At 36.8% G+C, this 23,680-nt stretch overlaps 1 protein-coding gene across 3 annotated transcripts in view; it reads right to left on the bottom strand.

The window, feature by feature from the left end:
• Nucleotides 1–23,680, bottom strand: part of pcx (pecanex) — a 743,348-nt gene that overhangs the window by 382,541 nt on the left and 337,127 nt on the right. For all 3 annotated transcript variants that reach the window (XR_016547122.1, XM_090376780.1, XM_090376781.1), the window contains 2 exons: nt 6,476–6,567; nt 298–404 (listed from right to left, as the gene is read on the bottom strand). Coding sequence is in view for 2 of the 3 variants with exons in the window: in XM_090376780.1 (XP_090232906.1) it covers nt 298–404; nt 6,476–6,567 (199 nt within the window). In the remaining variant the exon portion in view is untranslated. The remainder of the gene's footprint in view (nt 1–297; nt 405–6,475; nt 6,568–23,680) is intronic.

The raw sequence follows: 23,680 nt of genomic DNA, 5'->3' as shown, positions 1-23,680 counted from the left end.
AAAGTATCCCCTCCCCTAAATATGCATATCTGGGAGAAAAGAAAGCTTGATTGAATTTCATAAAAACAAGGAAATTTTCTATAAAGTGTGAAAGCCAGAAAATTTATGGAAAACCCATGACAGATGGCAGGTATGTAGTCCTGTGCTTTTCATTATCTTCTGTATATGCACACTTTTCAAAAAATTTAAACGTTTTATTTTGTATTCATAATGAAAATAGTATTTCACAGAAGTTACATATAATGAGAAAAATGATAAATTGAAAGTAAAAAATTATAAATTAAAAGTAAACTTTACCATAGGACACTAGGATCACTTGCACTACGACTCAGATGATAGCAGAGAGAGACCAAAAGACCACAGTAAATAGAAAACATTATGTGTTGAGAAGGATTATTAGGCTCCTAGGAATACATAAAAATATATAAAAAAATAAGAATCTATATGCATTTATATATATACATATACACACAGCATAAAACTGTATGGAGTAAATATATAAGTTAGAAGAAAGAACAGTAAAATATAACAGTTCACAACATAACCTCTAAAGTCATTTATTTATGAGTTTGGATTTATATAGGCCAAATAAACAATACCTTACCATTAAAATCTAGATACCTGCACATGTACAAAAAAAGAAAAATCCTTTATTTACAGGAAAATTAATAAAATGTGTTGAAACTTTTAGCCGTGATGACAGCCTCTAGCCTTCAGGGAAGACTCTTCACCAGTGGTTTTAAATGTTGTTGGATATTTTTCACCATTCGACTCTGTTTATTAGGTGGTCTCTTCTTACATACACCCAGAGATCCAGTTCATCCCAGGGTTCTCTATAGGATTAAAGTCGGGACTCCGGGCTGGCCATTTCAACTTTTATATGCTTGCGTTGTCAAATCAGTCCATCACAATGCAAGCAGTATGACATAGAATGTTATTCCAATAATTCTGTCATTTAGGATAGCCCATACTTGTATTTCATTATTGTCCAGGATCTCTAGATAGACCCCAGCATTCATAGGTATATGGTGTTATCCCTTTATTATGCCCTATGGCATCAAAAGTTTTAAAGGCACTCAGTTTCATCCCAGCAGTGGCCATTCTTGTGTTGTTACATTTAATATTACAGTTACTGTGAATTTGGCTCATTCCTATGTTTCTATACATTATATTCCTTTTTGTTTACATCTGCAAGGTGACATATAAGTTAGGACAAATGTATCATGTATATATGCAGTAAATTAACCAGTTATTATAGTGGCATCACCTCATTACATTTCATATTGTGAATATCTTAACAAGTTGCTACCTGGCTATACTTTGAATAAGTAACACTTCTCCAATAATAGTTACTTATTCTCAATGTGGGTAGGTATCTGATGGTATAAAAGCAATGTGAGTGATAAGATCAAACATTTAAAATTTAATGTCACTGAATATTTCATTCATACAGTACTAACTATTATTATTACTGTTTTTTTTTTTTGAAGGAACCTTTTTAAACCTAGAAAGATACATAGATAAAAAATTCTATTAGAGTGAAGCAATCCTTCAAATATTGTAACATGCTTGTATCTGTAAAAAATGGCCAAAACATTTTAACTCTGCTCAACAAACAAAACGAACCAATGGAAATGGTAAACCACACATTCTATCAGAACTACAGAAATTGGCTTCATGAGTTAAAACAGCTCTAAAATAGAAGTCAAAAGTCAACATTACACCTATCACTAACACCCTGAAACTGTCGAAAATATTGATTATAATGATTTTAAGACTAGATACAAAAAATTTTCTATTTCAAATTTCTTTGGTTTCAATTTTTTTCAGTTTACATTCCAAAAGTGTTCCAAGAATTAAAATTATAAAGAACCAAGAATCTTAAAAAAGAATGGAATTTTCTGAGACTTTTATACAAGAAACTGGCAAGAATATAAACTTTTCATATGTAGTGGCCTCCACAGGCTTTCAATTAGACTTGATCATTAACGAAGAACCAGATGACATCACGGGCCTGACAGTATAGGAACCATTACCTTTCTTTTGCTGTTAAAATATTCATTTAAGCAATATACTGGTGAAGTAATTTGTGACTTACCTTCATAGTTAATCAAGTTAATAACTTACTGGTTTCTTTTAAATGTTCTAGAGCCTAAAATTAGTTTTCTGCTTAAAGCAAAAAAGCAAATTCCATGAATTAATGAAAAGGATGGTCCTAGTAAAGTAATCTGTTGTTAACAGATAATTTTGTGAGTTTTCCTGATTTGAGCATACTAAATGAGACAATATTCTTCATGGGACCAGTTTAACAGTTTGGAACACTGATATTCTTACATGTGTCAAGGGATTCTCAGAACAGAAGTGTTCAAATCAGTTACTGGATGAAACCAGAAGTTAAAAGATGCAAGTTAAGAAACTATCTTTTTTGAACTCATCTCTTGCATTTTCATTGTTAATACACACATATTTCTGAAAGTATTCCAGGTGATCCAATAAACATATCAGAACTCTCTTGGCACAACTTTTTTAAAAAAGTTAAGGAAAGAGGGACAAGTTTATTACCCCTACTGTTTATTAAGCCTACTGTTAAATGCGTTACTTCAGAAGAGAAAAGCCATTAACAGTTTGTGTTGAAAAAAAAAAAAAAAAACCACACACTTGTTACTTCTTTTTACATGTTGTATCTAATGATAATGGGCATAGGAAGATCTGAGGACTTACTTAAGAAGTACAGGGCAAAGTCAATGTACAGGAGAAAGTCACAAGTTAGGATTAAATTTGAAAGCATCAATGCCTGCAATTCTGCCGCAATACAATAGAAGGGAATACATGCTGAGAGCTTTGTCAATCAATTTCACCCTGGAAAGGAGACTGTTGAAGATCATGAGGTAGAACTTTTATCAGTGCAGTCTGTGCCTGTTAACAAGGACTTATAGGATGGGATACACTTAAACTGAAGAGGTGCAAGAATATTTCCTGATACTATTGATGCAGCATTAGGAGGGTCAGAAAAATCACTAGCCCGAGGGGATACACAGACTAATAGATTAACTAGTTGCAGGCAGAGGTGAAAGTGATTCTTGCACTGCTTCTATTGGAAAATGCAGCAGCTAGAAAGCAAGGAGTTGGAGATTTCAAGGCCTGCTGTGGGAACAAGTAAATACTGTTTGTTGTTTGTTTCGGGATTTATTAGGCAACAAGTAAATACATGGGCCGTGTTAAGGTAACTCAAAGTAAGGACAGCTGGATGCACTTGAATGCACATTAATGCTAGGAGCATAGTAAATAAATTTGATGCATTTGAAATACTGATTAAGTCATCAAATGCAGACACTGTAAGATATCAGAGAAGACATGTTGTCCCTCAAACATAAGGGATGCAGAATTTGAATACAAGAAGTACAATGTATACAGAAAGGACAAACATGATAGGGAGGGGGGAAGGGATCACACTCTTAGTTAAGAAGTATATTAAACCTAAGGCAGTGCATCCAGTCAGCCAGCTGAGAAAAACTTTTATTTCTTCATTCCTCAACTGTGAACACCCTCTATGCTAAAAAAAAAAAAAAAAACAGAGGTAGCCTCATATTATGTATTTTGATTTTAACAATAAAGGTGATTTTATATATATGTATACTTCAATGTTGCAATGTTGTGATTCATTACTATTTTAATATTACAGTAAAATCTCATTAATACCAACTCGTTTTATACAAAGCACTCGTTTATATGAAGCACATACCATTCCCCTGCGAACGGATTTTCTATATAAATATATTCATTTATTTATTACAAAATCCGATATGTATTACACCCCGTGAGAAATAAATTTTGTCATTTTGTATGTTTAATACAAATCTTGGCAGAGCTGTCTGATTATTGCCTCCGGTCACCCGGCTTCGTACTTCCCAAAGGATGGCACTAACTTGTTAGAAAATAGTTTTGTGTAAACAAAAGCAGTTTATGGTAGCTACAACGTCAAGTGTACTCTAAAAAACATCTTTCTGAAGGATGAGTTGTTAAATTAACAAAAGAATAAAAAGTTTTTCTAAGTTGTTTACATGCACTCCCTCGCCCTACACAGGAATAAGGTCAATTGCAATTGTTACGCCAGTTCAGTCTTTTGCTACCATATACAGCAATTTATTTTTTGTGCCATATTATCTGAGCTGATAACCTTTTTTTGAACTTGTCTTTAAATTAATTTAAAATTTGTTTATATTAAATCTTATCTAGTACTGTTATGGCGACAAAACATAAAAGGATGGAATTAAGCTGAGAAATTAAACTTAAAATTATACAAGAAACTGATAGGATGGAAAGAAGCAAAACAGACATTGCAAAGGGATACAACATCCCTTTACCTACTTTAACTACAATACTGAAAAACCAAAAAAGACTTGAAGAAGTGCGTGGCACTGGAGCTGTTTGTTTGTTATTTGGTTTTCAGGAGCATTAGCAACTAAGGCCATATTGCTCCGGGATATGCGGTGGTCCTTCCCTGACTTTTCCGCATCCTCCGTATTTGGTGGTGATGGGCTCGAACCCCGGTCTAATCAAGAAGCGTGTACTACGCACTGCTGCTCCTTTCCACCTGGCTACGGAGGCGCTGGCACTGGAGCAGCGATGAAAAACAGGAAACGAATTCGTGGTGCAAAACACGAGGAGCTTGAAACAAAACTTTGAGTGGTACCAAAAAATGCGTGCATCCAATTTGCCAATATCAGGTCCGATTTTGCAAGAAAAGGCAAATTATCTAGCTCAGCAAAAGGAATTAGCAACATCAAATGCAGAAGTTGTTGGTTCTAACGATTTAAAGAGTTTGAGAAATGTTTGCAGTGAGTCTGGATTAGTCAACAAAGAAAAGGCTACAGATTGGTCCATTCTTGAAAAATATGAGGCAAAGGATATTTTTGATCTTGATGAGACATTTTATAATTTGCTACAAAACAAAACATTTGCTGTTCGAAGGAGTCTTGTCATGGTGGAAAATTTAATAAACAAAGAATCACTGTTGTGTTATGCTGCAATTCAGATGGCAGTACAAAACTATGCCCACTTGTGACTGGTAAGTTTTCCAAGATGTTTTAAAGCAGTTAACCAACTTCCCTGTAATTGTGAGGCCAATAGAAGTGCTTGGTTTACAGTCAAAATTTTTCAGTCATGGCCATCAAAAGTGGACAGAAGAATGGCTTCAGAAAAAAGAAACATTTTGATGATTCCAGATTGTTTAGAGCACATTCTGCCGATGACAAATATACGGCTGTTGTTTTTACCCCCCCCCCACAATACCACCAGTTTAATGCAATCACTGGATCAAGGCATTATAACCTCAAGAGAGCATACAGAGCCCGCCTGATAAGGTACTTGATCCGCAACATAGGAGGGAACAATTTGCAACCAAATTGGAAGTCTTGGATGGTATCCGTAATCTAGTTATTGCTTGGGACAGTATTGCATCAAGTGTAATTATCAACTGCTTCAGAAAGAGTAAGGAGAATATTATTTGGAGAGAATATTATCGAAAAACATGGCCCAGCAGATGAATGTGATAGCAACAATGGCGAATTTGAAGGAGTATGTGGACTTTATTGGTGAATTTGAAGAGTTTGTGAAGGTGGATGATGAAGTTGCTACCACTGCAATGCCAACACCAGAAGAGCTGCTGAGCACCAAACAAAATGATGTTTTTGATACCAGCGACAGCAAAAGTGAAGAAGTGCACATCTAAAAAAGATGCCCAGAATGCACTGACCATAATAGAGAGTGTTGGCCTGCAGTAATGTCGATAAAGAAACAACTATTGCATTTGATAATGTATGTACTGTAGGTAAAAATGCATATAGGACAAAAACTGTGTAAACAACATTGGATTCTTTCTTTAAATTAGATTAATTTATTAAAAAGTTAACGGTTTGATTGTCTCCTTTTATTTTAAGATTGTAATTCTTTTTAATGTGATACTAAAATACTGTATATATCAAAATATATACTGTACAATATTTTAATTTCCGTTAACTGCTTTTTTCTTAGTATTTTTTCTTTGTATGATAATCATACAAATAAAATAAAATATTTAAAAAATATGTTATTCCTATTACTGTACTGTTAGACAAGGCTTTTGTTTTTATTTTATTTTTTATTAATTTAAATTAATTTATTTTTGATATAATTATTATTTATTAATAATAATTAGGTGAGTGCTGAAAATTAAATTAAGCTAAGCTATACATACGATCTAGTTATTATTTATTATTAAAATTCTGACACATTTGGGGGACCTTGTTACTACAAACCTCGTTATTACAAAACGTGAAAATTTACGTTCCTTGAACTTTGTATTACTGAGATTCGACTGTATTAATAATATTTAACAATTATTATTAGTAATACAATTAGAATGCCAGTATTGCATCACCTGCAAATACTGTGAAGTTGAATATTTCAACAAATTATGTTACATTTCCTTACTTACCCTTAAGGCTCCATATGCAAACCCATAAAGAAAAGCAATAGCTACACAACTTCTGAATAAACAGTATATAGCGGAAATAAGGCCTGTTGTTGCTGTAAAAGAAAATAGATTTTTACTGAATTGCATGAAATTCATTTAAGATAATCTAAATCTAATAAACTGAGTGCAGTTAATAAAATGAAATTATATTAAACACAAATTTGAATTAGTTGGAAACAGCAATGATTACAAAGTTTTGATATGTATATAATCTATGGTCCATCATCACTACTCCCAGTTTAAATTTTAATTTAGGGTAATGTTAAATTTAAAAACTTTTCCTATCAGACAATTATACCCTAATCACTGAATAAGGCTTCCAAAGTATAATTGCAATGTTTAGAAACATTAATTTCAGAGCTACATCCATTAAATTTTTATTTTAAATGTAATTTCTCTGCTGCACAAGATCACTTTTGAGGGAGGTTTGAAATGTGTCCTGAGTATGAAAGTTTTATTTGAGGAGTCTGATAATGTGCAATTTTTCAATACAGTCCCCTTTGGAATTAAATACACTTTTGCCACCAATGCTGTATTGCATTTATTCGAGCTCCAAAGAAAGTCTTCTGTTAGGCTTCCAGGAATGCATCCACTGCAGAAATGATGTCACTGTCAGTGGAAAAATGGACCAGCCAGGTATCTTTTTAAAATAAGGAAATAGGTGAAAGGTCAAAGATTTAAAAGCCTCACTCGTGCAGTGCAGCAATAGCAAACTTGTGAACAGGCACACTGTCCTGGTGGAGCAACACTCTTTTGTTTAATTTTCCTCAGTGTTTGTCATTCAAATACCTCACCAGATCTGTGTAATATGCCTCTGTGACTGGCTGGTCTTTCTGAATGTAATCCATTAGCAACACTCCATCAGCATCCCCAAAAAATGATGCCATCACTTTGCCTGCAGAAGGAATCATATTGGATTTTCTTTGGAGAGCAGAAGAGCTGTTTCCATGTTTCATTCATGGTCACAAATTGTGAAAGGAAATTTGGTGGATCTGCTTAAAAATGAAGCAAATGTTCACTTGAAAAGTGAACATTTGCTTCATTTCAGACTTGAAAACTTTTGTGCATTTCTGATCTGCTGTCTGCCATTGGAACCCACTATGATGACAGCATTTTCATAGTGAGAACCTCTGTTATTATGTGGTACACATGTCCCAGTGAAATGTCCAAGACACTGGCAATGTAAAGAACTATTACTCATCGATTATTTATCAGCAGACTATGCACACTGTCAAAAACTTCTGCAGTGATGGATGTGGCAGGTCTTCCACAGTGTGGGTCATCTTCCAGGCTCTCTTCCTCTCTTGTTTAAATTCTGCTGCCTACTTCTTAACCATGTATTAAGAAGGCATCTCCCCCAATCTTGTAACCATATCCTCAAATTACCTGGTGTTTTCCCAAATACTGGATGACTGCACAGTGACTGATTTTGTCCATCTTTCCTCATTTATGCAGCTAGTGTTCAAAGAAAGTGCATCAACTAAGAATTTCACATTTCCAACCTTTTTTGCGATGGTATGTTACATTAATGACTAGCATCACAAATAGAAACATAAACTAATGATATTTATTAATAGTTAAGGCAAAGCTAAGTAATATTTGACAGTTGCTCTCAAAATATTCCAAAATGAGCATTTGCAACCTTTATACAACAGTTTTGGTAAATGCAACAATTATGGCTGAAATGTTATTAGAGGCCCTCAATTTGCTTCAGTTTATCATTGTAAATGGAAAACAAAATGAAAATTTCACCAGGTGCAAACTAATATTTAGTTGAACTGCCTCTGGGCCTGATGACAGCAGCACACGGGTGGTTAATTGCTGGAACAAACTTCCATCTGTTGTTGTTGTGGAAGTTGATAGGTTGAATAAATTTAAGGAGGAACTGGACAAGTGGGAATGTTGTGATTTTTTTTTTTTTTTTTTTTTGGCTGATGCTGCATAAGCTCATACACTTGTTTTCTTGCATCACATGCCACTATTACTACTACTACTACACACCATTGAGGAACTGACAAGATCACTTTCTGAAGATAATCAACTGATAGTTCGTGGTTCCAAACAAGAATTATGGCTTCCTGAAGTTCAGCAAGGATCTTTGGTTTCTTTCTGGCAACTGCAGATACCACAGGATGCTAACAGTTCTCTATATTCAGGTCCGGGCTGTTTCCTGGCTAGCTAACAATTGTAATGGACCATTCTTCCAACCATTTTTACACCTGTAACAAATATAAACACATTACGGTAGAACCACTAATGCAGAAATGAAGCTAAAGTAACTACAGAAGTGCCTACTTACACTTTTCGCCCGATGACAAGGAGCAGAGTCATCCTTAAAATTGGCAGGTTGAAATAGTCTCTAATGGTCTGCAGCAATTTGCCTTCCAATATATCCAGGTATCCATTGGCATTTACGGAACCTTTTATAAACTGCAGGTGACCTACTCCGCAATACAAAATGAACCCCAATATCATTTGGCTGGTAGGGAACTTCACTGGATACAGTTTGGATGGTATTCTTCACTACATCTACAGCAAATCGTTTGTCTCCCATCAGAGCCATGCAGCTTGAATTTCTTCTCATCCGAGAAAAAAAAACTGACTTCCACTGCTTGGGGGGGGGGGGGGTCCATTTGACATTCTCCTTACACCAAATTAATCGGGCCTTTTTCATTTTTTGTGTGAGGAGGGGCTTCTTCTTAGGATGACGGGCTACAAGTCTATTTTTGAGAAGTGTCTTCTGACTGTTACTGCACTTGCTACCACCCCTCCATGTTCTTCCCATTCTCTTTTTAGCTCATACAAAGAAGATTTATGGTTTTTAAGGTCATCATCATCAGCCATTTTCAATCCACTGCAGGATGAAGGCCTCTCCAGCAACTTTCCAGTTCCTTCTGTTTTGAGCACTGGCCATCCATTTACGACTCAAAAACTCATGAATTTCATCTATCCATCTCCGCCTTTGTCTTCCAGGTTTTCTTCTAGCTCCTCTTGGGTACCATTCTGTTATTTTCTTAGTCCATCTGTCATCATGTCTTCGAGCTATGTGTCCTGCCCAAGACCATTTTAGTTCTTTAGTTTTGATAAGAATGTCCTTTACTTGAGTTTGCTGCCTAATCCATGTGTTTCTCTTCTTATCTAACAGTCTGATTCCCAATATAATTCGTTCCATTCTTCGCTGTGTAGTTCTTAGCTTCTCTTTCATTCTTTTGGTGAGTGCCCAAGTTTCACTTCCATAAGTCATGGTGGGGAGTATACATTGATTCATTATTTTACGTTTCAGACAAACTGGGATATTGCTCTTCAGTATGTGACTATATTTCCTGAATGCTATCCATCCAAAATTTATTCTTCTCTTGACTTCCAGCCATTTATCATTATTACAGCTAATAACTTGTCCCAGATAAGTATATGACTCCACCTTTTCAATTACTGCTCCTTCAATCATTATTTCCCTTTCTGTGGCATACTTGTTCATCATTACTTTTGTTTTAGCCATATTCATCTTTAGTCCAAAATCCTTACTAACTGTGCATAACTGATTAAGATTTTCCTCTAATTCTTTGGGATCGTGGCTTATGACCACAATGTCATCTGCAAATCGTAAATGGTTTAGGTACTCTCCGTTCACATTGACTCCTTTCTGCGACCAGTCTAATCTTCTGAAAGCTTCCTCAAGGGCAGCAGTAAACAGCTTCGGAGATATTGTGTCTCCTTGTCGAACTCCATTCTCGATTTTAAATTTGCTACTGTCTTTGTCTAGTCTAATAAAGGATGTAGCACTCTCATATATTTTCTTCAAAATCATAATATATGGAGTATCTATGCCTTGTCTTTCTAGTGCACGAAACATTGCCTTATGCTGTATGGAGTCAAATGCCTTTTCATAATCCACAAATGCCAGGCATAATGGTGTTTTATATTCATTTGCTTTCTCCATTAGCTGTGATATTACGTGAAGGTGATCCATAGTTGAGAATCCTGTCCTAAAGCCAGCTTGCTCTTTCGGTTGATTCTCATCAAGTATTCTTTCTAATCTGTTAGTAATGACCCTTGTGAACAACTTGTAGATTTGGGATAACAAGCTAATTGGTCTATAATTTCCAATTTCTGATTTATCTCCTTTCTTATGCAGCAAAACTATGATTGCATTATTCCACTGCTTAGGCATCACACCTTTTCTAATGCACTTTGTGAAGAGCTTTGCCAGTTTTTGTGTTATGTCTCTTCCTCCCAATTTTAACAACTCTACAGTAACTTCATCTTCCCCCGGGGCTTTCTGATTTTTCATTTTCTTCAATGCATGTTCTACCTCATCAGGAAGAATATCGGGTATGTCGTATGTGTTGCTACTTTGCAATCCATCTTCCCCACTGCTGGTATCATTCCTTCGCTCCTTGTATAATTCTCTATAGTAGTCTTCTGCTATTTGAATTATGCCTTCTCTGCTGTTTATAAGTACACCATCGCTATTCTTCAGTTTCAGTATCATTTGTCTTTCTATATTACTGCTCATGGCTGCTGATTTAAATCCTTTGTTTTTCCTTAATGCTTGTTCTACTTTTCTTGTGTTAAATCTTCTTATGTCCTCTCTGAGTCTCTTTCTAATGGCTTTGCATAACTCAGTATACTCAATGTTCTCCCTGTCAGTGTTTTTCTTGCTCTTCATTTGTTGTCTTTGGTTCATCATGACAAGTGTTTCTTGACTAATTTTTTCTTCTTTGGATTTCTGTTTCCCTATAGGTTTCTTGTGCTTTATCACTTTCAGAAAGTTGTAATATTCCTCGTCGATATCTTGGTCCTGAGCAGTCTGCAGAAGCTCAAACTTGTTCTTAAGTTCCAGTACATACTGCCTTTTCTCCTCCTCTGTTATTTCAAAGACCGTTGTATTATTTACTCGAGTCAGTTTTTTCCTTTCCTACATCTATATCAAGTGTACATCTTACCATTCTGTGATCACTTCCAACATTTACCTTATTCAGGACGGTAACATCATTCACAATATATCTTCTGTTAGTGAGGATGAAGTCGATTTCATTAGTTGTTAATCCATTTGGACTCTTCCATGTCCACTTTCTGTTCACCCTTTTCTTGAAAAAAGTGTTCATTACTGACATTCCTTGAGATTCTGCAAATTCCACAAGTCTTTCACCTCTTTTATTTCTTTCACCAATTCCAAAATTTCCTATAGTTCCTCTTTCTGCACTGTTTTGCCTTTTTCCAACCTTAGCATTGAAGTCCCCCATAATAATATTGTAGTGGCACTTTAAAACGCGGTCCTGTTTTGGTGTAGAGACTCGTTTGCATCCGGATCCTTTTTTCCTATCAACAGAACCAGTATTGTTGAATTTGGAAAGAAATCTACTCACTATCGACTGATTACAAGACACACTATAAGCAATATCACAGGAAGAACATCCTTCCTCACATAAAGCAACAATAGCACTCTCTTTTCTTTTCATGGCATCAACTGCACGTAACTCGCCATCCTGACACAAGCAAGGAATGACTGCAACTCTTACATTATCAGCCATTTTCAATCCACTGCAGGATGAAGTCCTTTCCAGCAACTTTCCAGTTCCTTTTGTTTTGTGCAATAGCCATCCATTTACTACCCACAACCTCATGAATTTCATCTATCCATCTCTGCTGTTGTCTTCCAGGTTTTCTTCTAGCTCCTCTTGGTACCATTCTGTTATTGTCTTAGTCCATCTGATATCACGTCTTCGAGCTATGTGTCCTGCCCAAGACCATTTTAGTTCTTCAGTTTTGTTAAGAACGTCCTTTACTTGAGTTTGCTGCCTGATCCATGTGTTTCTCTTCTTACCTAACAGTCTGATTCCCAATATAATTTGTTCCATTCTACGCTGTGTAGTTCTCAGCTTCTCTTCCATAAGCATGGTGGGGAGTATACATTGGCTCATTATTTTGTTTCAGACAAACTGCGATATTGCTCCTCAGTATGTGACTATATTTCCTGAATGCTATCCATCCAAAATATATTCTTTTCTTGACTTCCAGCCATTTATCATTATTACAGTTAATAACTCTAAAGCGCTTAGAGCATAAGCCTCAAAATGGGAGAGTCTAGACTATGTATAAATCAGAATATTAGTAAAACGGCATCATTTTAAGTTATATCTCATATTGCGAATACTTTCATGGCAACTCGTGAAGGTATTGCGAATACCTTCACAAGTTGCCATGATATTGCACTACTTCAAATAAGTAACGCTTCACCTAAGGAGAAGACTAATGTTACTTATTCTCGGATGGATATCACCACACAGACGGCACCATTTCAGGGCTATTTTGTATGTGTGGGATAATAACTCGACTATCCACTTGTCCCTATTAGACTTAGAAAAGCAAAAAGATAGAGGGAAAGTAATAGTAGGAGTGGAAGAAGAAAAGAAAACTGTGTAGGATAATGAAAGGGACAGTAACTCCTTCAACTCACGCCACTCAAATTCCTCGAATAGGCAGCACTTCCCCAGTGGAGAAGGCTATTGTTACCTATTCTTGGAAACTCCAAACATCATCAGGCTCCCCCTGGTGCCGTTTCAGGGCTATTTTGTATTTGTGTGAGATAATAATTCGACTATCCAGTTGTCCCTATTAGACTTAGAAAAGCAAAAAGGTCGAGGGAAAGTAATAGTAGGAGTGGAAGAGGAAAAGAAACAAAGTAGAAGAATGAAAGGGACAGTAACTCCTTCAACTCACACCACTCAAAAACTCAAAACTCCTCGAATAGGCAACGCTTCCCCAGTGGAGAAGGCTGTTGTTACCTATTCTTGGAAACTCCAGACATTATCAGGCTCCCCCTGGTGCCGTTTCAGCATTATTTGGCCCATCTTCGGTGGGTGGGTAGGTACCCGAGTGATGCAATGATGGCAAAACAGTTATGAAGTATAACTCCACAATATGAGAGATGCCTGATGGTACATTATGTATTTAGATTCTAAAACGTTTAGGGCATAAGCCCAAAGCTATGGGAGAGTCTAGACTATGTATAAATATAGTGCAAGCACATCAGAAATACATAGCTATATCTGAATAAATCAGAATATTAGTAAAATGGCATTGTTTTAAGTTATATCTCATATTGTTTTAAGTTAACATTGTTTTAAGTTATATCTCAACGTGGCAACTCGTTGTGAATACCACAACGAGTTGCCACGATATTGTACTACTTCGAATAAGTAATGCCTCACCTAAGGAGAAGACTAATGTTACTTAATCTCAGATGGATACCACCACCCAGACGGCACTGTTTCAGGGCTATTTGGTCCTTCTTCCATCTGAGAATAAGTAACATTAATCTTCTCCTTAGGTGAAGCATTACTTATTCGAAGTAGTGCAATATCACGGCAACTCGTTGTGAAGGTATTCACAATAATAGATATAACTTAAAACGAAGCAGTTTTACTAATATTCTGATTTATTCAGATATAGCTATGTATTTCTGATGTGCTTGCACTATATTTATATATAGTCTATAGCTAATAACTTGTCTAAGATAAGTATATGACTCCACCTTTTCAATTACTGCTCCTTCAATCATTATGTCCCTTTCTGTGGCATACTTGTTCATCATTACTTTTGTTTTAGCCATATTCACCTTTAGTCCAAAATGCTTACTAATTGTGAATAAGATTTTCCTCTAATTCTTTGGGATTGTGGCTTATGACCACAATGTCATCTGCAAATCATAAATGGTTTAGGTATTCTCCATTCACATTGACTCCTTTCTGCGACCAGTCTAATCTTCTGAAAGCTTCCTCAAAGGCAGCAGTAAACAACTTCGGAGATATTGTGTCTCCTTGTTGAACTCCTTTCTCAATTTTATATTTGCTACTGTCTTTGTCTAGTCTAATAAAGGAGGTAACGTTCTCATATATTTTCTTCAAAATCATAATATCTAGAGTATCTATGCCTTTTGCTTCCAGTACCCTTATTCTGTTTGGAGTCAAATGCCTTTCCATGAACCACAAATACCAAGCATAATGGTGTTTTATATTCATTTTCTTTCTCCATTAGCTGTGTTATTACATGAAGGTGATCCATAGTTGAGAATCCTGTCCTAAATCCAGCTTGCTCTTTCGGCTAATTCTCATCAAGTATTCTTTCTAATCTGTTAGTAATGACCCTTGTGAACAACTTGTAAATGTGGGATAACAACTAATTGGTCTATAATTTCCAATTTCTGATTTATCTCCTTTCTTATGCAGCAAAACTATGATAACATTATTCCACTCCTTAGGCGTCACACCTTTTCTAATGCATTTTGTGAAGTCTTGCCAGTTTTTGTGTCATATCTCTTCCTCCCAATTTTAACAACTCTGCAGTAACTTCATTTTCCCACCAGGGCTTTCTGATTCTTCATTTTCTTCAACACATACTCTACTTCATCAGGAAGAATATCAGGTATGTCGTATGTGTTAATAATTTGCAATCCATCTTCCCCACTGCTGGCATCATTCCCTCCCTCCTTGTATAATTCTCTATAGTAGTTTTCTGCTATTTGAATTATGCCTTCTCTGCTGTTTATAAGTACACCATCGCTTTTCTTCAGTTTCAGTATCATTTGTCTTTCTGTGTTACTGCTCATGACTGCTGATTTAAATCCTTTGTTTTCCCTTAATGCTTGTTCTACTTTTCTTGTGTTAAATCTTCTTATGTCCTCTCTGTCTCTTTCTAATGGCTTTGCATAACTCAGTATTCTCAATTTTCTCCTTGTCAGTGTTTTTCTTGCTCTTCATTTGATGCCTTCAGTTCATCATGACAAGTGTTTCTTGACTAATTTTTTTTTTCCTTTGGATTATTTTTTTTACCTATAGGTTTCTTGGGTTTTATCACTTTCAGAAAGTTGTAATATTCCTTGTCGATATCTTGGTTGTTGTTGTTATTTGATTTTTAGGAGCATTAGCAACTAAGACCATATTGCTCCGGGGATATGCGGTGGTTATTCCCTGACCTTTCCGCATCCTCCGTATTTGGTGGTCACGGGCTCGAACCCCGGTCTAATCAAGGCGCGTGTGCTACGCACTGCTGCTCGTGCCCACCTGGGTACAGAGGCAGCTCAATATCTTGGTCCTCAGCAATTTGCAGAAGCTCAAACTTGTCCTTAAGTTCTAGTACATACTGCTTTTTCCCCTCTTTTGTTATCTCAAAGACCTTCATATTATTTACTTGTGTCAGTTTTTTCCTTTCTTTTCTTACATCTATATCAAGTGTGCATCTTATCATTTTATGATCACTTCAAACAGTTATCTTGTTCAGGACAGTAACATAATTCATGATATATCTTCTGTTAGTGAGGATGAAGTCGAGTTCATTAGTTGTTAATCCATTTGGGCTCTTCCATGTCCACTTTCTGTTCACCCATTTCTTGAAAAAAGTGTTCATTACTGACAATCCTCGAGATTCTGCAAATTCCACAAGTTTTTCACCAATTCCAAAACTGTTTTGTCTTTTTCCAACCTTAGCATTGAAGTCACCCATAATGATAATGAAATGGGTTTTCTGCTCATCTAGAAGACTCAATTCCGGTGTACATTTCTTCAACCTCCTCATCATCATGGCTCGATGTTGGTGCATAAATCATTATAACCATTAGTTTGTACCTCTTAGAAATCCTGAGTATTAGTCTTGACACCTTTGGTGATGTTCTTTTGAATCCAAAAATGTTTTTTATATCTTTATGGACCAGAAAGCCAACTCCACCTTTGCTCCTTTCACTGTTTCCATTTGTGTACAACGGATTTCCACTTGGTAAACTTATAAGTGATTAATTTCTTCTTCTAGTTTCAGCCAAATCGATGATATTCCAATTCACATTTTCTAATTCCTTTTCCAGCGCATGCTTATAAAGCTGAAAGTAACAGCTGATGAAATATTACATCATTTACTCATGTCATATTATGTGGTGAAATCTGTAAGAAATATTGCCATATACTTACGTTATTCGGATGACAATTACAATTTTAAGGGGTGATGCACTTTCTTTGACGTTGGCCTTTCATCGGTGGGTGCCTGCCCACCCACTGATGAAAGGCCAACAAGCCATGAAACATTGCTGTCTGGGTAGTGGTGGTGCCCACTACCCAGACAGCAATGTTTCATGGCTTGTTGGCCTTTTGTTGGCCAATTGTTACTTATTGCTGTCTGGGTAGTGGTGGTGCCCACTACCCAGACAGCAATAAGTAACAATTGACTGAGAATAAGTAACAATTGTCTTCTCTATTAGTGAAGTTACTTATTCAAGGTAGGGCAATCTATGGTAACTCGTTGTGAAGGATATGCACAATATGAGATACAGTCAGTCCTCGTATAACACGTGTTTACATTACACGAATTCGATCATACACGATTTATAAATAGGGGAACGATATCTTATATAACACGAACCGAATTCGCTTATGCACGATTCGCCTTTGTGTTTACAAGAAATGGCAGTCGAATGCGGAATCACCCCAACTGAATGCAACACGATAGGAATGATGAGAAGATTCTGAAAATGTATTTATGTGTTTTATATGAATGAAGGGAAAACACATTTCACCATAATAACGTAAAAACCAACACAATTCCAGCTATCGGTATAATTGCAAATGCAATTAGATCGAGTGTACTACCAGTTTATAACATATTCCACTAGCAGAAACGCAACTGGAAATTGTTTTTGTTTTATGGTAGTAACCCCTAGAAATGTGCTTTAGTAAAATGTGAGGTGTTAATAGTGTATCTCTGCCTTTACGGTGTTGTTTATTCAGCTGCTACACGTGCGCAGCTTTGTTTATGTGTATCGAGCACGCCTCCTCATTTTGTAATTGAGCTTTATTCCCTAAAAATGAGTAAAATATTTAAAAGGTGTGAAAAGAAAGCGTCCTGATGAAGACACTGCAGATTCAGAGAGAAAAAAAAAAAAAAAGCAATATCGATAAACAGAGGCGGACTGGGTCAAAAATTCTTACGCGGGAAAATTTATAGTGGCCTCATACCACGGTTTATGGCCAAAATCACACTGGCCTCCGGCCCACTGGGGTTACCCCCGGTAAGGTTTATGGCCAGTCCGCCACTGTCGATAGCGAAAAAATATGAAACTGTGAAACGCTTTGAGCAAAATGAAAGACCATGTGATATTACACGTGCTACAGACCTAAATGAGGCAACGCCGAGAATTACAAAGAATGCAAAGAAAATAAAAACAACTTTCATAGCAGGAACAACTCAAAGTGTAATTAAAATCCATTAGATTAAGACACAAAGAATTGGAAGAGATGCAATGGTATCAACTGTTTGAATAGAAAATCAAACAAAAAAACAAGTTTGCTTATGATAGAAGCAAAAGCATTAGCAATATTTTATTACATAATAGTCATAATTTATTTATTGTGTTTGGTAATGTTTTGGTTACAAATGTGTGTTCAATCTTGGGTGGTCGGCACCTAACCCTATTTTACTCATAGGGCCTGTTGTTTATATTGCACGAGGGTTTCTAGGAACACAACTATCGTGCTATACGAGGACTGACTGTACAGTTGAAATTATGCCCTTTACACTACTATCGTAGTTTTTTCTTTTAAGAGTTGTCTATAGTGCTTTTACATCTATATTATATACATAATTATAATTCTTAAAAATGTTATGCCCAGTTGCATTTAGTCTTACTTAAACATTAATATCCTTAATAAATATTGAAAACAAGAATACAATATTAATTCAGCACCAAACCCTGAGGGAATTCACTAATAATTAGTCCACAAAGAGCATTGATCATTGAAAACCACTTATTGTCTATAAATCTCATCAGTTTCCAATTTATACAGCAATCTTTTATATGCAACAGTATCAAACCCCTTCCTGAATCCAAGTATATGATATCAAAATAATTTTTTGCATTGAGTTTCCTGGTTACTGCATCACAGTATCCAATAAGACTGGTTAGACAAGAATGCCCTTTAACAAATTCATGCTGTGACTGCAGTTAACTGCATTCCTATCTAGATTGTCCTGTATAATTTTTCTTTAACCAATAATTCCATTATTTTTCTGGGACTAGACGTTAAGCTAACTGATCTGTAATTAATCATATTATCTTTTGACTGATGCCCTTTTGAATTCAGTATACATTCTCACATCTCCATCCATAGGGTACTCTCCTGTATCTAAGGGTGGTCTGATAATCATGGCTATGCATTTGCTTACCTCCTTTGCTGCCTCCCTTAATATAATTGGATAAATTCCATCCATCCCAGACACATTTGTATATTTAGCTTCAACAATTTCTCTTCCACTTCTCTTTCAGTTATCAAAAACTCATTTAGCTCCCTGTTATAATTTGATAAACTTCTAGAGTTTCTCTAATGAATTCCTCATGTGTGAATGTAGGTGTAAAGTACCTATTGAGTTTGTTAGCAACCTGAGCAGTCATCTACAGTTAACCCATAAACCCATTAGCATTAGTAGAGGCATTTGATGCAAGAAAGCAAGCTTATGCAGCATTAGCCAAAAAAAAAAAAAAAAAAAAAACCACTTCCACTTCACCCCTATGTTCAATGTGATTAGGTACAATATGGCCTTAGCAGCCCTTGTGTCATTAAACAACAAATCAACAACAACCACAACCAATGTGATTCAACCCCTTCCTTCTACTGTTAATATAAACATAGAAGTCTTTGCTGCTGTTCTTTGAATGGTTTGTCAGAGACTTGCAAAAATCTGCCTTAGCTTGCCCAACCTCCTTTGTCAGTTGATTATAGACTAATTTATATATACCATAGACTTCCATATCACTTGATAATTTAAATGCAGCCTACACATTTATCTTCTCTGCCACAAGTCTCATCAGTTCATCTGAAATACATTTATGCATTGAACATTAGTAATGTAAATAAATAACAAAATACTTGAGTAACAACTTGAGTATTTTCTGTTAGTTGATGGAGTTAACAGATGCTATATTTGTGGCACACCTAAAGAGTGATTGTCATTGATCTTAACAGTGTTTTCTAATCTTCTAGTATATTTCAAGAAGATCAAGGCAAATCAAGGTGCTACGAGATAGTTTGGGAACAAGTGTTTCTACCTTCACAAAGAAGCACTCACCAGTATCACATACAGCATTGTACATAGCTATGCTGCTGCTGCCTCTATAGATTGTTTTTCTGGTTAATATTTGTTTCTTCCGGCTCATATATTGGACTTATATTCTAAATCTTTGTAGACTACTACAAATGTTTTGCTGTATAGATTTTTTTTTTTTTTTTTTTTTGTGAACCCCAAACACGAGAGGTATTAGAACCTATAGTACTTAGTACCGTGCTTGGGTTGGAGGTTGAGAAGACGAAAGAAGATATTTGTTGACATTGGACTTGAACTTCTGTAGATGGTAATTTTCAGGAAATACGTATGAAGGAAGGTTGTTCAAGAAAACAGCAGTTCAATGAATAAATGAGGAAGATGAAAAGTTGGTTCTGTGGGTTTTAAGTTGGACAGGAAATGGACGTTGGATGGTGGCGGCACATGTTCGGACTGTTTTGAAAGAGAGAGCAGGAATTATAGAAGCCAATTTAGAAGAACAGTGCCCATGGAAGTATCTGTAGAAGAGGCATGCAGCAGAAACAGTACGTCTATGAGAAATCGAGTGGAGAGACTCTGTTAGAGATGAATCATTAATTAACCTAACTGCCCTCTTCTGAATGGAATCAAAAAGCCTGAGAGAGGTTTTGGGGGCATCACCCCAGATGTGGGAACAATATTCCATGGCAGGGCAGATTTACAATTTATACAGAGTGAGCAGCTGTTTGGAAGAAAAGTAACGCCGAGAGCGAAAGAGAAAACCAAGTTTTTTAGATGCAGAGGAAGCAATATTTGTAATGTGCTTGTGCCAAGAGAGATTAGAAGTCAGGGTAATCCCCAAAAGAGATATATCATTTTGCCTAGAAATCGGAGTGTCACTAAAGATAAGCATAGGCACAGAAGAATCCTTTTTGCGAGATATAAGACAAGACTGGGTTTTAGAAGGGTTGAAATCAACTAAGTTGTCTTTGCCCCACTGGAGAATTACCTGAAGATCGGCATTTAAGGAATTGGTAGCAGATTTTCGAGAAGTTGAAGCTGATTGAGCAAGGCAAGATTTCTCAAAATAGAAAGTGGAATGCAATGTGCTATCATCGGCAAAACTCTGGATAGGATTTCCAGTCAATGGAAGTAGGTCATTAATATACAAGAGGAAAAGAGTGGGGGGACACCGGCATTAGTGGAGAAGTTAGAAGACAGAAAGCCATCTACAATCACCCTCAGTGAGCGATCAGAGAGAAAACTGAATAACCAATTACTAAAAACAGTTGGCAAACCATAAGATGGAAGCTTGTTTAGAAGACCTTTATGCCAAACACGATCAAAAGCTTTTGAGATGTCAAGAGCAACTACTTGCGTTTCACGGAATCTTTCCATTGAATTAGTCCATAAATGGGTAACTTAAGCCAGAATATCACCAGTGGATCGACCCTGACGGAATCCATACTGGCGATCATTGATCAGACGGAAGGTTTCTAGGTAGTTTAAGAGTTGGCGGTTAATCTATTTCTCCATTACTTTAGGAAAAGTAGAAGCAATTGCAATGGGACGATAATTCGATGGGAGGGATTTGTCACCCTTTTTTGGAACTGGCTGGATATGAGAAAATTTCCAAGCAGAAGGAAAAACACCTTTGGAATAAGGAAGTGAAAAAACCCGGCAAAGAATAGGAGTAAGTTCAGGAGCACAGGTTTTGAGAACAAGTGGAGAAATACCATCAGGACCTGGAGCTTTCTTAGTATCAAGATTCTTCAAAATCCTTCTGATATCCTTTTGACGGAAGACAACAGGAGGTATTGAATGGGGCGTGAAGGGAATGGTGGGAGGTGTTTTACCAAGATCATTAATACATGAGCTTGAAGAAAAATGGGATGCTAGCAGGTCAGCTTTATCCTTGGCTGAAGTGACAACAGAACTATCTGGTTTGGACAGAGGTGGGAGCAGAGATGGGCAAAAGTTGCGGCCAATAGCTTTGGCAAGAGACCAGAATGCTTGGCTACCATTAGGGCAAGTAGCAAGTTTTCTACACTTATCCTGTTCAAACTCTAGTTTGGACTGATTAATAACTGCTTTACAATTGTTGCGAGCTTTGGTGTAGGCAGAAAATGAAACTGAAGAATTAGAAACAAGCCAATTACGATATGCAACGTTTTTCTCTAGAACAGCCTTAACACATTTATTGGAAAACCAAGGTTTAGATAACGGACGAGATTTTAAAGTGGAGTGTGAGACAAAGGATTCCATTCCTGCAAGAATAATTTCACTGACACAATCTGAGCAAACTTTGACATCATAAGTTTTGAAACAGTAATCCGACCAAGGAAAAGAAGAAAAGAAGTCTCGCAGGTCATCCCTTTTGCATTCTTGTAATGCCAAACAACACAAGGTTGGGAATAGCCATGAGATAAAGGTTCCATTGGAGAAGAGACAATCACCAAGTTGTGATCTGAAGTGCCTAAAGGACCTCTCACTTTGACCGTGTACTTAGAAGGGTTGTTTGTGAGAAAAAGATCAAGAGTATTGGCTGTATGCTTAGGATTGTCCAGTATTTTTGTAGGTAAATGAACAATCTGTGCTAGGTCATTAGTAATTGCAAAAGCCTCAGCATCTCGACCTGCTGGGTCGGTGTGACTAGAAAACGGAAGCCAGCTGGAGTTGTGAACATTAAAATCACTAAGGAAAATTACCTCACTGTTAGGAAAGTTGGACTGGAGAAAGTCAAATTGCAAAGAGAAGAAGTCAAAGAGCTCCAAGTGATTAGTGGAGTTGGGAGAACGGTAGAGACAACAGATGAATTTGACACAAAGAGGTAGAGAGATTTTAAGCCAGAGAAGATCAAACAGAGGAGATTCAAAATTGCCAAGTCTCTGACAGTGAATATCAGAACAGACATATGCACAAGTACCACCTTTACGGCGAAAGGAATCATACAGCGAATAATTTGGGCATCTGAGATGAGCAGTATTTGAATCAACCGATAACTGAGATTCTATCAGAAAAAGTACATTGGGTTTGGCAGACTGCAAGTAGAAATGGACATCGTTGAGATTAGAATTGAAACCATGTATATTTGTGAAATGAATTAGGAAGTGTTTGGGAGGTTTAGATCGTTTCGCAGATAATCTTGCTCTATTAGTTTGACAATTCATGGTGTATTCAATAGTAAGAAAAAGTGGGTGGGACATGCTGTATGAAGTAATGAAATTTTTGGATATGGCGTACACGTGGTAAGAATATACCCAGATCCTAGACATTATGTGGCCTCGACAATGCTCCCCGCATACACACTACTCGGACTCCCTCCAGTCACTATCTGGCAGAGTAGAGGTAGCAAGATTATATACTAGCTGATCCGGAAGCCTCCTAGAGAGTTACCAATAGGTTCAGTCCTGTGTACTAACTAGCAGCCGGCCTGCGAACACCGTTTTAGAGCTGTACCCCCGAAATGTAAGGAATATTGGATCTCGTTACGACATTCATCATAACCTCAAAAGTCATCAATCATACTGCATGATGGAAGAGATAGGGAAGGGTTGACCGGAACTTAGCTCTAGAGACTAAACATGGGTTCCACCACTTCAAGCCTCCAATAAGCAAAGTGGTTTCACCGGTTGATGAGAGTCATCTACCACCTAGTACTGCCTGGTAACATAGAGGGGCGACGTTCCTCCATGTGGTGTGGGCGCCTCACCTCGACCCCTGCTTACGTTGGTTCACACCTATGTGGTCACCCACCATGAACTTGTGCATGGAGGTTATACCCAGGATTACTAACTGTCCCACCATCCTGAAGGTGCAAGCAGAGGATCTGGCTGTCACAGACCATCCGGACTTCGGCGAAATTGGGTCCACTTGACTTGAGTGAGACCCGAATATCAGTTCCAGCAGCGTTTTAGACTCCCAGGTAGCAAGTACAGCTTGTCTGGCATATCTGAGAGAATGTCTGTGACAACCTCAAGGACTAGATAAAGGTGTGACCCTAGGAGGATAGTCATTGTTTTGTGTATTCCTGTATGCTTTTTTCTGAATTTATTTCTTGCTGTATTGTCAACCTTATTATTGTTTGTATGAATGGAAAATGGA

Source organism: Mastigoproctus giganteus, chromosome 6 (assembly GCF_048544385.1).
Source record: "Mastigoproctus giganteus isolate SK-2022 chromosome 6, ASM4854438v1, whole genome shotgun sequence".
NCBI lineage: Eukaryota > Metazoa > Arthropoda > Arachnida > Uropygi > Thelyphonidae > Mastigoproctus > Mastigoproctus giganteus.
This window is presented reverse-complemented; position numbering and strand designations above follow the sequence as displayed.